Source organism: Meleagris gallopavo, chromosome 9 (assembly GCF_905368555.1).
Source record: "Meleagris gallopavo chromosome 9, MGAL_WU_HG_1.1, whole genome shotgun sequence".
In the NCBI taxonomy this organism is placed as follows: Eukaryota; Metazoa; Chordata; class Aves; order Galliformes; family Phasianidae; genus Meleagris; species Meleagris gallopavo.
Genome location: NC_139412.1, coordinates 8184536 through 8200848, shown reverse-complemented (window position 1 = coordinate 8200848; position 16313 = coordinate 8184536). Strand labels below are relative to the sequence as shown.

The 16313-nt window shown below is 38.3% G+C and overlaps 2 protein-coding genes across 6 annotated transcripts in view; one reads left to right on the top strand and one right to left on the bottom strand.

The window, feature by feature from the left end:
- Positions 1 to 14084, top strand: part of DACH2 (dachshund family transcription factor 2) — a 266533-nt gene extending 252449 nt beyond the window's left edge. The window contains exons 11-13 of one of the 5 annotated variants that reach the window (XM_085230818.1): positions 867 to 1010; positions 4037 to 4107; positions 13198 to 14084. In XM_085230818.1, the coding sequence (XP_085086944.1) occupies positions 867 to 1010; positions 4037 to 4107; positions 13198 to 13254 (272 nt within the window). In that variant the 3' untranslated portion in view covers positions 13255 to 14084. Of the gene's footprint in view, positions 1 to 866; positions 1011 to 4036; positions 4108 to 9419; positions 9576 to 13197 lie in introns of those variants that run through there. The other 4 variants (XM_085230817.1, XM_085230816.1, XM_085230815.1 and 1 more) reach the window with 4 other exon arrangements.
- LOC116216933 (uncharacterized) overlaps positions 1010 to 16313 on the bottom strand; it is a 127004-nt gene continuing 111700 nt past the window's right edge. Inside the window, exon 5 of the mRNA XM_085230955.1 lies at positions 1010 to 7662. The gene's annotated coding sequence lies outside the window, so the exon portion shown is untranslated. The remainder of the gene's footprint in view (positions 7663 to 16313) is intronic.

Sequence of the window (16313 nt, the reverse complement as noted above, 5' to 3'; positions counted from 1 at the left end):
TGGGTTTAAAACTGAGATTGGGAACAGAAGTCAGGAATACTTCCATTTTCTGCCAAATCTTGCAGGGCTGTACCAGTGACCCCTGGATGATCTTTGTCAAGGCACTTTCCTGCTTTCCATCTTTAGAAGGGAGATGACTGTAAAGAACATCGAGCTCTACTAACACGGAGCTGTGGAGAAGCACTGTAATACTTTACTGTTACCCATTTTTAGTCCAATCAGCCAGTTACAGATCTTAAGAGTGTTTTTGTTAGAAGGAGATATTGGTAATGGAGAGAATATTAAAAAGTTCTTGATTTACATGCCTGTATTTTAAGCTAATTTTCAACCTCCTTTCTACTCGGGAAGTTTGTCCTTATTTTCTCTCAGAGATTCTCACCATCTGCCCAATGCTTTTGTTCCTTTTCTTTCTCTTTCCCTCTTTTTTTTCTTGAACTAGTGACGAAAAGTGAAAGTGCTTTTGCCCACAGATATACTCACATTCATCCTTAACTACCATTTCTCTATGCATTTCATCTTCATTTCAGTTGGTACCCATTTAACTCAGCTTTTCAGTAGCCTCTCAGTGTCTGAGCTGGCTCTGTAACCCAGGTTCTAGTCAGGAGACTTGCATCGGTGGTGTTGTTCCAGACTGAGAATAAGATTAAAGATCTGTAACAAGATTTAAAGTTCTTTCACATTAGCTGTTGTTTCAGAACAGGGTATGGATTGGTTTTTGCTCGTTTATATCAGATTCGTGTCTGATTTTTTTTTTCTTGATCTAGAACTTGGCTCTTGAACATCAAAAATTAAGGAACAAGTTTACTCTCTCCGTTATATATTAATTGTGCTATGACAGCCATTCTTATCATATGTTTCCATTCCAGCAACAATTCAGAAACGCTTGAAGAAAGAAAAAAAGGCGAAGAGAAAATTGCAGGAAGCTTTGGAATTTGAATCAAAGAGAAGAGAACAAGTGGAACAGGCGCTTAAACAGGCCACATCAGGTGACGGTCTCAGGATGTTAAATGGTAATGTCTTAGTTGGCCTTTCACAGTTAACATAAAATGATGTTTAATTAAGTTAAAAAACTAAAACAGTGCATAAAGCAAATTCCAGAATAAAATGCAAGACCCTTTCCTGAAATAAGTAAAAATCTATTTCAGACCGTGTACTCTGGGTCATGAATTAAAAAAATATGTCTGCGACAAAAGAAACATAGAGCAGTTTACACAGGCATGACAAGAAGTGCTGAATACATTGCCAGAGAAATCTGTTACAGTGCCAGCTAAGACAATGTGAAATTTGGTTCTTCTAAGGTTCTCTGATCTCTTCTCTCCCAGCAGATTCATTTTGAGAACTGCTCAGCTTCATTTTAAAAGCTGTTTGGCTGAAGTTTGCTCAGCCTCAGGATCTATTAAGTTTGTTAAATATGTATCAGCCTTATGAGCTGACAAGGTTTTTGAATACTTCCCAGATATTATTGTGAAACAAATTCAGATCAGTTAATTTCATAGAGGCTGATTATGTTCTGAGTAGTGCGAGTATTCACCTCTCCTGCTTAAAGTGGTTTTGAGCAAACTTTAGAATGTTGGCTTGAATCTTTAAGACTAAGCCTAGCTGAGTTTTAATTAATTTCACGTTCTGCAGCTAAAGTTGGTCTTTGCATCTTGCCTATCCTGATGTCTCTGCAGAGGCTCATGAATCAGAGTTATATTCAGTCTCTGCTGTGTTTGTATGTCATGTATTCTTCACATTAACTTTGCCTCGTTTGGCTACTGCTAGCAACTGAGCTATAATAACAGAAGCAGACTGCAAAAACTGCTGAGTGAAAGTAATCAGTTTAACTTGGCCTTTGATCTCAGTTGCAAGGGTACCCAAGCTGTTTTTTAAAGGTAGGGCAAGCCTGTCTGTTTGAACTGCCACTGCAGCTCTCTGCAATGGGCCGTGAGTTGTGATTTAGCTGGAGCACCTAAGAGATATAAACTCTTTAACTATGAGAGCAACATCTTTCAGAGGCATTCTCATCTGCTGGGTTTTATAGTCCAGCATATCACTGTACCCAGGAACTGGCTGGCTGTTCTGACACTCTTGACAGTGAGCAGTGGTGATTCAGGCATGGATATACAGCTTGCCATTGTGCCGTGTTAAGGGACAGGCTCCCAGCAGAGGCTGAGTGGGTACAGCCAGCAGGGACCTTTTGTACCACCCCTATTGGGTGGAAATGCCCAGGTCAGATCCCCCAGGCACAGCCAGCACCCTGTGATGAATGTCAGATGAAAACTGAAATCCTCACACTCAGTAAGGTCACTCACCCAGATGCTGTTGTTGCTGGTAAGCACCTGCCTATCGCACTACATTTACAAGTACTCAGCAGTTCTGGAAGCCACAAATTGAAGGGGACCAACACCCCAGCAACGTGATTAACAGATCTTTACATCTGCTATTGTCGGCCTGGCTGCTAACATTTTGATTTGCAGGCACACTCAGGTAGCCATATATATGTTGGTGCCTGCGAAAAGCTGATATTTACATGCTAATCTGATTGCACATGCAAATCAGGTAGCTCATTAGCATCTTAATCCACAATTTAATTGCAGGTACAATTTTATGACAACAAAATGTGAAGGGCTATTCTGAATATTTTTAATTTAACTCTGACGCTCTGTCTCATTTAACAGATGCTGTTATTACAGATGACTTTGTCATTTTACGTACATACAAAGTATACTCTAAAAGGTTTGAAAAGAGAATCTTTTTTTAGGTTTCTAGTCCAGTGCCTTGAACTTCAAACAAGAACAAGAAAAACCCTGTGTAATAACAGTCACTGCACTTTCTAAAGAAAAAAATTATGTAAATTGATAATTTATTTGCTCATATATATTTATGTGATGTCCATGTATGTAATCCTATATTTCATATACACATGTATATCTAAGGTACATACACACATGTATTTCTCATGTACTGCATTACTCATACACGTACTTGAATCAATTGCCCTGCTTTGACACAGAGCTCAGTCAGGCTGTGTGTGACCAGCAAAATGTCATCTTTGCAACAGGTACTGCCCAGCTCGAGTGATCTGAGAAAGCAGCAATACAGTTATTCTCTATTTGAGAATATCAGGAATGGGCTTTTACACAGAAATACTTAAAAACTACACACATCTCCCTCCAGGTGTTCTTGGGTTATTTTTGCTTTTTTTTTTTTCCTTTTCTACTGTAAATTCGAAGTGCTGTATTACGATGAAAGCAGATGTTTCTCCAGGATTTGAGGTACCCTGGATTCAGATCACATACCCTTCATGCTAATCCTTGTTGGCACAAGGTGGATAATGGCATCTGTTTTCTTAACGCCCTGGGGTGTTGGAGCCCTCAGCCACACCCCGAAGGACTGCAGACAGAGGTACTATCAGTGTGACATTAAATAGTTCAAGAGCACATATCATTATGAGACTCCTTCTCAGCTTGGAAAAAAACAGCACAATCTGTTTTGGAAAACTCTTCTCAGGAACCTGGAAGTCTTTCCCATAATATATTACATACATAGTGTTCCTTGGGTGACGGAGTACACTTAAATAACCTGAGCTGATATGGTACTGTCCCTGTTGGTAATAATACACTCATACAAACACATGCACATGGATACAAACATGTTGACTGGTACTGGTTGTATCTTTTAACTCTCTAACTTCGCAGGTATTTGCCTGAGACAGTAAATTTGGTTTAATAATACCACAGTTTAATTTCCATTTTATTTTTCATGTCAGATGCCTTTATTCTCCGAAAGAATTTTACAGATACATTATTATCATGTGTTGATTATTATCTGATCATCAGACAGATGTGAAGCACATTAAAAATAATCCACAGTGAGACCAGTAATGTTTGCACATTCTGAAAACGATTTACTACTGAAAATCTGTGAAGACCAAATGTTTTATGCGAGGTCGTGCAACTTGCTGATCATCTTAGTTTCCTATAAATATTATTCTAAAGATGCATGAGAGAAGGATAAAGGGGAAAGCATTAATCTTCAGTGTCACATCTTTCAGATGCTGGAATCCCAGATATGGAAATAGAACACAACGGAACCCAACATGACAGTGCAGCAATGCAAGGTGCAGTATGTACCTCCTTCTATTACGTACACATTTATCACAAGCCATATTAAAAAATGAAATGCGTAATACTTTTTGACCTCTTGTTTTCCTGCGATAAATGTAAATTACAGAACTTCATTTTGTCTTCCTGTTCAATGTAGAAAAGAAGTATAGCAAGATTGCTACTTTACAAGATCAACAATTATATTTGTTTAAACAGAGATGTGGGAAACACTCATACTTAGATACTTACCATACTTAGATATACAGGCTTAGTCCAAAAATGATTTTACAAATGATTTATCTTTTTAAAATATTCCACTTCTGATCCTTGCTTTCCTTTCAAGATCATACATGTTTTCAAAAAGTACATAAACAGTAGATGATGGAAATCACAAGATGGCAAATTTAGCAAGACAAAAGTTCCAGAAGGCTTAAAAGAAATGTTTAGTATGCATTTAAATAGATGTGCACATACCAGAGGGTATTACAAGAATATCTGATAGAGAATTCTATCTTAGGTACTGCTAGAACCAGTGCAGATAGAGATAGAAACATAACCTTTAGCATTTGTCAACTGTTAAAGGCTTGACTTTGCATACCTCTGGTACGCATCTGTTGTCCATCTGTCATCTATACAGGAAAGATTTCAAATATTTTTACTGCTGTCGCCTTTTGTGATTTTAGGTTCATATGCTACACATAACAAAAAAGGAGAATTACATATATACATATATAATACAACATATATTTATATTCATGTATATGTACACATATGATTGGAGTTGTGCTCTAAGTATTGCAGTTTGAAAATTGTTACTGCCAGAAATAGTCAAAATATTGGATAAGCGCTCGGGACATGTATTTTAATTTGAAATGCAAATGATTCCTACTGTTTCCTAGTGCTATTTACAGTATCTGCTGAGATAAGCGCTCAGTGCTCTTCCAAAAAGATTCTGTGAGTCCAAGGTGTACCTGGACAGAATCTAGTGAAAAAAAAGGAAGTTAATTTTCGTTTTTAAAGAAAGAAAAGAGTTACAGTTGGTTCAAATCTGTCTTCTATTAAAGAGTATAAGTAACTGTGAGGAGAGTGATGCATAGCCACTTGCAATAGCCATTTACTTACAAAAGGACTCAGAACTTATTCTCACTTCTTGTGTATTACTGATAAAGAAGAATGCCCTGTGATTCTTAGGATTTTAATTTCAGAGAGATTTTTTAGTTTTTTGTTTTGTTTTGTTTGTTTGTTGTTATTGTTTTCCCTTAAATCTCAGTTTTAAAAGGCTTTGGGTTACAAAGCTTTTTTTCATGTCAAAAGCCTGAACCAAGGGAGACCTGGACACTCACTGATGATGTTCAATATCTCTGCATTTGGTACCCTGCTGTGAAAGCAGAATATGTCATTTCTTGTCTTCACCACAGCCGTGAATGGCAGCATACACGGGATTCTCTGACAATTTCAGTTTGGTAATCCTGTTGATATGTAAATATGTGATGACTTTATCCAGTTCTTTCACTAAGCACTCTCAGCTGATAAAAAAGCTTTTTGAAGATCTCTCTGTAGAGCTAGTCTAGGTTTCAAAGTGTTTCTGTTCCTTAGCACCATCTCCTTCATTTTTATTTATGCTGATACTGTAATATCTTTTTATTCTATTTTCCTTTGATTTACAGTTTCTGAAACTTGACAGCAACTCTTGCACTGCAATCTTAACAGTTTGAGTACACTGCCTCCACTGCCCCTTCATTTACAGCCTTTGTTTTTTGGGCTCTGGGAGGAGGAAGGGTCAAAACACATGTCCCTAATACAAAGCTGTTTCCAAGCATCCAGAATCTCTCTCTAGTGCACAGAAAAAAGCTTTAGTGTCAATGCAGACCTTTCTTTTTTGTTGTCAATAACTCTGCTGGACAGAAATCTATCATTCACACAGTGCCTTTCCTTTGAAATTCAATTAGTTTCACTGCCAGTATCTCCTTAAGATGGTTTAAAGGAAAATTGCAAAAATACTGCACAGTGATTAAGTCATATCATATTTTATGCTCATTTCTTAAAATGATTTTATTAACACAAGCTGTTCATTTTCTGAGATTCTGATATGCATTATAAATCTCTTCCGTTTAGTAGACTCGTTTTCCCTATGCTCTGTGTATTAATTGAACTGAAATTTTGTGCTGACAAGGCTAAAAGTTTTTCAAACTTTACAGTCTTTAGCTCTGTCCTCCATACCCCTGAGCTTTTGGTCCAGCACAGGTCAATCTGTGAGGGGCCTGTTAGCAGACAAATAGAAAAGAAATAGTTGCTGTAGTCTGACAGCCCCTGCATAGCTGAGTGGTGCAGGAGCAGGCAGTGCATGTGCTGATACCTTCTGCTCTTGCTTCCATAACTCACTCTTGGGCCAGGAAGATACTGCATCAACCATTTTATCAAGCAATCTCCGTTTCACATAAAATAAACATACTGGGTGTCATTAAGTGCACCTTCAGATCAATGTTTTTTGCAAATGACATTCAAGTACCATTCGAGTAGTGCATTTTTGCTGATAAAAGCAAATTAAATTAGTACAACTACAAGTGTGCTGATAAAAACTAAAACCGAACAGCAGCACCATTAGCTAACAAAGTAATATTTTCTCTTTACTGCTTTCTGCCATTTAGTTATTATCCTATTGGAAATCTAATTATAATCCTTTTACTCCCTAGTCAAACTTCACAGTTTTTGCAAGCTTAGCACTGACAAGTGATTTCATTACATTTGATTGCCCGCGCCCAGATTGACTTAACTTCACTCCGAGACCTAAAAGCCCTCTCAGTTTCTCAGATTCCCTGTTTGCACATTACAGCAACAGCTCCTTTAATTAATTAGCATGAACAGCAGTAACATGAACTGCTGAACAGAAAATAACATCATTTTATGATCGCAGGGAGACTTCTCCTTTTGCATGTTTATACCTTAGTTAACTTTTGTATTACTATATTTCATTGTTAGGGGATATTGGAACAATCAGCAAAGCAATGTTATCTTAAAATTCTAAAAAATAGACGTTAGCATAATACTTGCTGATAACAATTTACAAAAACTAAAAGACTCTAAATTTCAAGAATGAGGCAGGAGTGTAGGTGGACGGACTTTCCTGAGGTGAAAGCATGGCTCTGTGACGGGAGAGTCAGAGGGCTGCAGCTGCTTTTGTCTGCGAAATAACCTAGCAGAGAGGTAGCACAGAAACTGCCAGTAGCCATGAATAACTTTTTTATTTGTTTGCCAAAGATGGAGGACTGTCGAAATCTAGAATATAATTTATTTCTATTATTTAGAAAACAAGCTATATATTTTTTAATATTCGGTTATAACCAACCTATTTTTAAATCCAGGCTAAAATTAAAAAAAAAAAAAAAAAAGAAGTTGCAAGAGGAAAAAAAAAAAGAAGGAGGGGTAGTGATTTTGAGAAGGTTTGACTTTGGTTATTGTATCAGAATATACCTTCAAATGCGGTGATTCTGCAGCCCTGCTGCTGCTATTCTATTGCAGGAGACAGTGTCCACATCTTGGAAATGACAGTGCTGTTATTCTGGTCTTGCTTTCTCTAGAAAAAATGAAATTTTTACATGAGGGCAGACCAGAACCATTTGATTAGAAACTGTGATTAATAGAGACCTGGTATTTTGCTTGTGAGCAAATCCTTCCCTGGCTTCTGCAAGGCTTAGATCTTTTCTTCTTCCTGCCCAGTGCTCTGTCTCAAATGCATGTCCTGGCTGAATGAGTGATCCCCTTCTAGCTGCTTTGACCTGTGTCATTTTGTGTTTTCTAGAAAACCTCTCCTGTTCTACCCTGGAATAATGAGCACCCCATGAGAAGGCTCCCATAGCCATGCAAGCACTGCAGGCACAAGGGAGAGCAGTCCCTCGAACTGCTAACCAAAAGGCAACTCTGCTGCTTGTGATGAGAGCCCAGTGCAGGCTGCATTGCTCGCTGTTGGTGATGCAAATGCAGGGCTGCAAAGTAATCTTACTCTCCATGCTATCTGTACTTCTGCTACACAATATTTTTTCTGAATCTCTGTCTCGGTATGCACTCATGAGATGGAGGAGGCTGAAGTGTTGTGATTTACTGAAAACAGAAGGTGAGGAAAGGTTTCCCCTGGAGACTAGTCTGTGAAGGTCCTTACCTTTCCCTTACAAAGGGCTCAAACGTTTATTCAATAACTCAGTGTCAGCAGGCTTGGATATTTCCTCAGCAGGAACCGCTGTGTTAACTCCCTTCCTACCCATGCTGACAGTGGCAATCCAGCATCTGCACAGTTAGTATTCAGTGAACATATTCTTGTCCTTGGCTATTGCTACTCATTAGAATAGAAGTCCTATTTTCGGTATGAGTTTTTAGATCTATTAATGTGAATGTGGAAGTATTTGACAGAGTCAAGTCAATACTCCTAAGCATGAAGTAAGTTGGGGAAAAACCACACCTCTGTGAGTGTCACAGCACAGAAAATAACTGAATCAAACTAACCAGCCCCAGCTTTGTCTGTTAGATTTATTGTCTTGGCATTGTATTTTCTATGTCTTTGCTGCACTCAGAGCTCAACCCAGCTCTGCTTTAACTGAAATGCTGGCTCCATTTTGCTCAGCTCATGTCCAACCCTCTCCTTGTGCCACCAAGGCCATGGGTCCCACTCTCCAAGCCACCATGCAGAGCCGGAGCTGCTGGTCAACCAAACATCCTCTTGCTGCTCCCTGGCATCTGCAGGCACACGGCCCTGGCTCAGCCCTACCCAACCTTTAGCAGCTTTCCCCGCTCCTTCTTGATCCAAACTGGTAAAAGTGGGATTCTGCTGTCCATGTGCCCTGCAATGTGTAGGGCTCATCTTTGTTTTAGAAGTAACGTGAATAATTTATAGTTAGCAATATAACACATGTATCCTTGTTCTCTCATGATGGAGCAGATTGCATATTTCCTTAATCCAGTGATGTTCTCCTCCAACTAAGTGTGCTAAAATTATCTGAACAATCCCAAATTCTAGCTGTTAGATCACAGCAGGCTGGCTGCATCATGCACCCCTTCCTGGCCTGGAGTTTCACACCAGGATTATCAGGGCACAGTTCTCAATGCGAGATGTGAGAGTACACATGGAAGTTTTGTTTTGAAATACTTTTTATAGAAATACAGGTGAATTACTGATTTAAAGATAACACAAAGCCATACAAAACATTCCAGAAACTCAAATATGCATGCAAATTGTCCTGAGAGCAAGGGGAAAAATAAGCTGAGAAAATGAAGAAACAAGAAAAATGTGAATAAATAAGGAGATGATAATTATTGCTTTGGATTTGTCCTGTTATACAGATATTAAACCTTCAAAGAGAAAGACAAATGATGGTGTTGTTGCTAAAGGAAAGTGCAAGAGATGCATGTAGACCCCGGACCAACAACTCAGGGAAGACAGCCTCATCCTGGGGAGAATTACAATTATTAACACAGGCTCTGGCCTACATTGAGACTGTGAGATCTTTACTCCTGTTATACATTGGGAAGGGGAAAAAATCCTTTCTAAATGTCTTGCTTATTAAGCCAGTCATGCATTTCACTGTAGGTTGTAAAGCAGTATAACATGCACAGGGGGCTCATAAGCATATTTTAGTGTTAGGGAATATCATTTATACAGTTTTTATATTGTCAATATTACCCCTAGAGAATGAGATTAGGCTTTAAACTACTGTAAATCTACACTTTTGCTCACCTTTGTATAATTTCATTTTTTAATAGAATGAAGCCCACATAAATGAATATTTGATTAAGGGATAAACCTAATAAAAGAATACATTTATTGCACACAGATTTATTCAAATCTTTGCTGTATAGTACCGTAAAATGCTATAAAATGGTATGTAGCTTGCAGTCAGCTACACTGAGGAGATGGTGAATATTCTTTAAAAAGATGAATTTGACAGCATCACGTTGTCATTCATGTAGAAGTGGTAGCACAGATGCTCCTGACACTGTAATTTCTCATAGGTGGTTGCTGCGTGACGTTGTTAACACCATGCAGTTCAGTTTATTGTGCAGCAACAAAAACACATTTTGACTTCTGGCATATAATGGAGAGCTTTAAAAAAAAGGGAAATATCTAACCATGTGTTTTCTGTTTACTAATCAGTAGTATTTCTTGGCTTGAGGTTTGGCATTTGCTTTCTCTCTTACAAAAGTGCTACAGATACCTCCACTGAACTCTCCTTAAGAAATAAAGGGGAAAAAATTAGACTTGTTCCAAACTTTAAATAGCCCATGGGCCAACAGTTATCTTAACAACCACTTCTTAGCTTAGTTTGATCAATAATTTGAAAGATAAAATACTTTTAAAACATGACTATGTTATATTAGAAAACAAGACTTTTAGTTTTAGCTAACTTTTAAGCTTCAGGTTTACATCACAAGCCAGGTTAATGACAATAGTCCAAATAATTCACTGCTTCTCTTTCTGTAGTCTCCTGCTATGACTTTGGCTCTGTCAGTAAGCAGCCTGTGATGCCAGCCAGGGTGGAGGCAGGCAGGGCTCCCACGGCTATGGGCAGCAGGAATGGTGCCAGGCTGGGCAGCATGAAGAAAGTCACAGCCTTGTGGTTTCCTAGAGCTTGTTAATGGCCTGATGAGCTCTATCTATTCATGTGTATAATGACCAAAGCCAACACATGGTTTTGCTGACCCAGCCACCCAGCTGAGCATGGTATCAGCTGCTTCACACCTTCCCCTCCCTCTCTGTTTTCAAGAAGAGCCAGCTGAATCAGTGTTACATTTGATCTCCAAATACATCTTCTTTGGCAGGGATTAACTGCGCAAAGTATTTGCAAAAGATTGGGCAAAGAATCAAAGTATTGTATCTATCTTAAATCCTTTCAGTTTGTGTAGTTTTTCAAGTGGCTAAATGAAGAATTTTGTAACAGTTGTGAATTTGCTCTCTTCTATGAGAGAGGACTTGTGTTCATGGTTGTAAAAAGTGTTCTTTTTTTATTATGAAATTAAATAAATACATTATTTAAATAATATTTGTAGGGAAGAACAGAGGCTGATTTCATCATAGCCTTCCTTACTGCTCCCACTTTTGATAAATCAGCTCTTACTTGGAATGTGCCTACACTTATCTTTGCACAGACCTTGTCAGCAAATGGGACAGCATAAATGTGCACACATGCGCAGTCACCATCACTGTACAAGTATCAACATCAAATACAGCTGCAGCAGATGCCTTGTGGCCACTTAGCAAGCTACATCCCTAATGCCTGCTGACTTCCACTGGTATGGCATGAACATGCTAAGCACATCTATAAGAAGTCCCACCCAGTATGGGTGCTTAGGCAGAGGGACTTTTTTGTAGATCTGGCTCCTGAGCTCAAACCCCAAAGAGAGCAGCACTGTGGGTGTTGGCTGCTCAGAGCTCAGTGCTTCGACTGCTGCTGTGCAAAGCACCAGAGCTGTTAAATTACTGACTCACTAAAAACACACTCCAGCAGAATGTCAGCCTTTGGCTTGGCAGTAAGGAGTATTTCTGACTTTTTGGGGGCAGTCACGTTGACCTGCAGGTTTTGCCAGTGGCTATCTTTATTTGGAGCACAGCGTTAATGTAAGTTACATCACCTATAGCCTGCTGTGGGAAGGAACTTCCTAATAACCAGAAGGAAGAGCAGAAAACAAAAAAGCACAACAACGTTCAGTCTGTGCATTTCTGCTTACCCCTCTCCCCAAGCTTTAATATTTGCCACAGTAAATCTTAAGACAATAATTTTAATCAGCCAAAGGCCTGAAGCTAATTTTAGTCATTTCTTTGGAGGTTCCCATGCTCCCAAACATTCCTCCAGAGATGTTATGTCCCTGGCTCTTCCGATCTTTATTCTTGTTTACATCCAAAACACATATTAAATCATCTATGTTTGGAGAGTCTGAGCCTCCTTAAAACCATGAAACATTCAATTACTAATTAGCTGTTTCCTGTTCCTAATGAAGTGAACATGTCGGATTTGGATTAAAATTCAGCTACTGCTCTCCTCTGTTTATGGTTCCAGATGTTTTTGTTTTATCTAGGAGGTTACTTTGACAGCTACTGCTAAATGATAAATCACTCATATTATAGCTGAAATGCATTTTGAAATTGAAATGTGGCAAAGTTTGAGATTGCTCCAAGGATCAGTGTCAGTTAGCAGGTCAATACTTGTTCTTTCCTTATGAGTGCTCAGTATTGGCATATGTAAAACAGTAATGGGATAGATGTCAACATTATACAAAATGCTTCTCAATATTATCATTTTGCTATCATCTTCAAGATCAGTACTTGCGGGTTTAGCTGGGTGAATTCATGATTCATTGTATAATGAACAAGAATATAGATTCTTGTTAGATGTAGTCTTAGCTGTAGTTTCTGTGGGCATATTTATTTTTCCTCTGGACTTAGCATTGCTTAATGTGAAAAATCACAGTTGATAGGCAGTATAATCAGGAATAGTCTTACAAAGGATGGAAGTAGCTTTCTACTTGTTTCCCTAAATAAAGAAAAATAATTTAAAAAGAGAAGTGGAGGTTTCTGAGTGAAATAACAGTTTTCCAAAAAACAGATATCAGTTTACTTCTATTATATTTTTAATGCAGTGCAGTTGTATTCTAACACACTGTCCCCTAGGTTGTGTTCATATAATAATGGTATGTTGTAAAGCCGATGTGTTAGGAGGTACACAAAACAACACCAACAGCCTTCTGAGAAAAGACAGTGTTCAGCTAAAAAACAAACGTCACAAAAGACAAAAATGCAGATCAAAATATTTGCAGCCTCTCGTAGCAAATGCCAGCTGGGATCAGCCCAGGAAACGAGTGGCTCAGGACAGGAGGTGGGCAGTGGGTCACTGCTCTGCATAACACAATCCGGGCTGACGGGGGGCTCTCAAGGCTTTGTCATTGGGTGCCTCGTTATGTAAAAACATATTCAGTCTGTACTCAGTTTATATCACTTGTAGATCTGATCGTTTGTTTTGAGAAAAAAAAAAAGTCCACAATCTATCAAGGAAATCCACCTTCATTTCAAATAATTCTGAAATGCCCAACTCTGTAATTGACTTTTTTCCTTTTTTTTTTCCTACAGAAAACAGAACATACATCAAACCTACCATCATGTACTGAAGGAAACACCTATTGTTGAAAAATGTATAATGATCACTATTTGAAGACTATATAGTTCATGAAAAATGTCCCTTCCAACCTTTGATGCCTTCAGTACTGTGTGAGGAACAGGATTTGTAGCATGAAACTTGAAGGACAATTTCAAGCAATTTACTGTTGCTGCATCGAAAACTGCCGTATTGTCATTAAGAAATATTGAGACTTTTTACAAGCTTACCATACCAAACCAAGCCTGTTGCAACAGATCATTTTTAGGTCCCCGGAGATAGAAAGGAGTTTTAGTATTTTTAAGCACATACAGGAATTATTTCCCCTTCCCACCCCCCAACGAACTCTTTTTGTTTTGTTCTGTTTTGATTTTCCTAAGGAGGTAGCTATTATAGCAATGGCACAATGATTTTAAGCCACAAAGGTCCTCACTGGCTGTACATCATACAAGTCCAGTTTATCACAGAAACTGTTCAACATGGAGCTGTTTCGATTGTGTTTATAAATTAAGCTTTGTTTACTGAAGCAGATACTCGATATATATTACGTTTTAAAAAGAAATGTGTGTACATTTTTTAAAAGAATGATGTAAAAATTGTCCTTTCATTAGATGACCAATTCAGAAGTGTGAGCTAAACCCTAATAGCTGACGTAATATGAGGATTATAATTGATGCTTTTTTTTATGCTCAGTTCAGCTTGGCTTTTGGTCTTTTAAGATGAAAAAATGAATATGCAGTAGAGTGTTAGATAATGGAAACTTTTAAGTATGGTTTCTCTGTTGTACCATATTAAGTTAAAGTACACATTCTTTGTTAAAAATGTTCTTGCTAAAATACAGTATTAAAATTTTTTTGTTTGACTTTGGAAATCTTTTAAGATTTTTTATTTTTGGACTGTGAATTCCCATCGTTATTGTACTAATGCAAAACAATAATTTGCACTATTAAAATACTTGAAGAAATTACTTAATAAAGAGGGTGGGTTGGTATGAAACATTTTCCTAATTATTTTACGTTACAAATTCCAAACTTTGCAGGTAACAGAAACATTCCTTTCATGAAATAGGTGACTGAGACAAGAGGAATTCAGTAAGTAGTCACCTGTTCATTCACTACTCTCATTCATGGGTCAGAGGAGCAATACTTACTCACAAACCCAAGTTTATATATGCATGCTTATATTTATGGCCTTACACCCTGAACTCAATCACTGTCACATAAAACAAAGCAAAACAAAGAAAACTAGGTAGATCTCTGGGAAATGTACTATATGTGTATTATTACAAATACACCTACAGTGTTAAAATTTCAGTTTTTCATCACTAAGTTTTCTTCTCAGAGAGTCCCATTTAACAGACTTTTCCTAACTTTGAACATGTAGTTTCAAGCCATGCTATAGAATACAGCAGAAGAAAATAATTTGATTCTTGATTCCTCAGAGAAACCTTTTAGTTTAACCAGGTCTCAGTTCAAAAAACATGCCCAGCTCCATTTTACAGGTGATCAAAATAATTATCAGAATAGTTCACAATGTCTTATAATGCACAAACATGGTTTATTCCATGTAGTTGTATTGCAAGCTTTCTAATAACTGCATTAATCACACTGCCAGTGATTAAATGACCAAAAATGAATAATATGAAGAGCTCTGCAAATGGTGAGTGCTGCAGCACTGAATGAAAGCTCGTGTGAGTAAAATGCTGCAGCACCTGAAACTGAATTCTATGATTATTTATTAATTTCAGTTTCTATTCCATCAGCATGTTCCGATAGATCATATTTCTAAACCTTTTTTAAAAAACAAAACATTCCTTGGATACTGCATCATTTCTGATTGATCGACTGAATGAGTGCTGGAATTGCAGATTTTGAAGACAGATCTTTGACAAGATCTTGCATTTCAGAAAGACTTATTGTAACTAAATATTTCAGCCTTTGAACTGTTCACATTTTTGCATTTTTCTTTGGTCTCTAGAAAGACACGTATAGCATTTTTTCCCTCAGTGACTGATATACATTTCTTAGAGCTGCATTGATGCAGGGTTGATGAGCACATCATTGATTTCTAATTTGCCCTTCCCAGAATAGTTTTAAATGTCAAAGTACTGGTAAATGAGATTTAAGGAACTGATAAACTTCAGAGAGTGAATCTTTTGTTAAGTCCTATTAGGTAGCTCCTGATAAATGCTGACGAACTGAGACAGTGAGCTTTCTGCTGCAAGCCGAAACTAACAAGCACACCTGTAGCTAACACTTAGGAAAGTATTAAGGACCCAAACAAGCAACAATTGTGGCCAGTTGTGACTGATTAGTTCCTGGAAAAGTGCAGATTTCTTTTTTTTTCTCTTTGGCTTCCTATCACCTCGTGGTAGTACCCCACTCTGCATAGGACCATGAGGTCTGGGCACAGCTCCCTGCCCCGTGGCACTGTAGCAGTGGGGCACAAGGTGATCCCAGCTCAATGCAGGCACCATAATGGCCCATGTGTATCAGAAATTTTATGAATCTTGTGTAATGCAGCCTGCTATCATCATTAAACCAACAGAATCAATAGTGACCAATCTCAATTTAAAACCTGGATCTATAGTAATACACAGCGAGAACGCTCCCTGTTACCAATGAATGGCAGTGCATTAAAAGCTGAAAGCTGGTTTAAGTAATCGCTATCTGCAAGTAAGTGGCCGACTAATATATTTATTTACAGAATATTTCTGGTAACATGACAAAACGTGGGCTAACCCAGATTGTTACAGATTTCCTTTGTGGCCTCAGCTGAGCTTCACCACCACTTTGTGTGTGTGCGTGTGTGTGTGTGTGTGCAGAGCTCAGCCCCAGCACAGCCCCATTGCCCTGTGTGGCCATGAGCTCTGGGAGCAGTGCTGGCACAGAGCCCTCCTGCCCCTGCCCAGCAGCTGACCACCTGCTGCCTGGCAGCGAGATGGGGAGGGGTCTGCAGTTTTGTTAAGCCGATCCATGTGCTGTAGTTATTTGTTGTCCATACTGCGGGTGTTTAGGCCCTCGTAACATTACTGTTAATAAAAATTATAACTTTAGTTCTGTCTGCAAGTAAGGGAGTCTTGGACTATTTG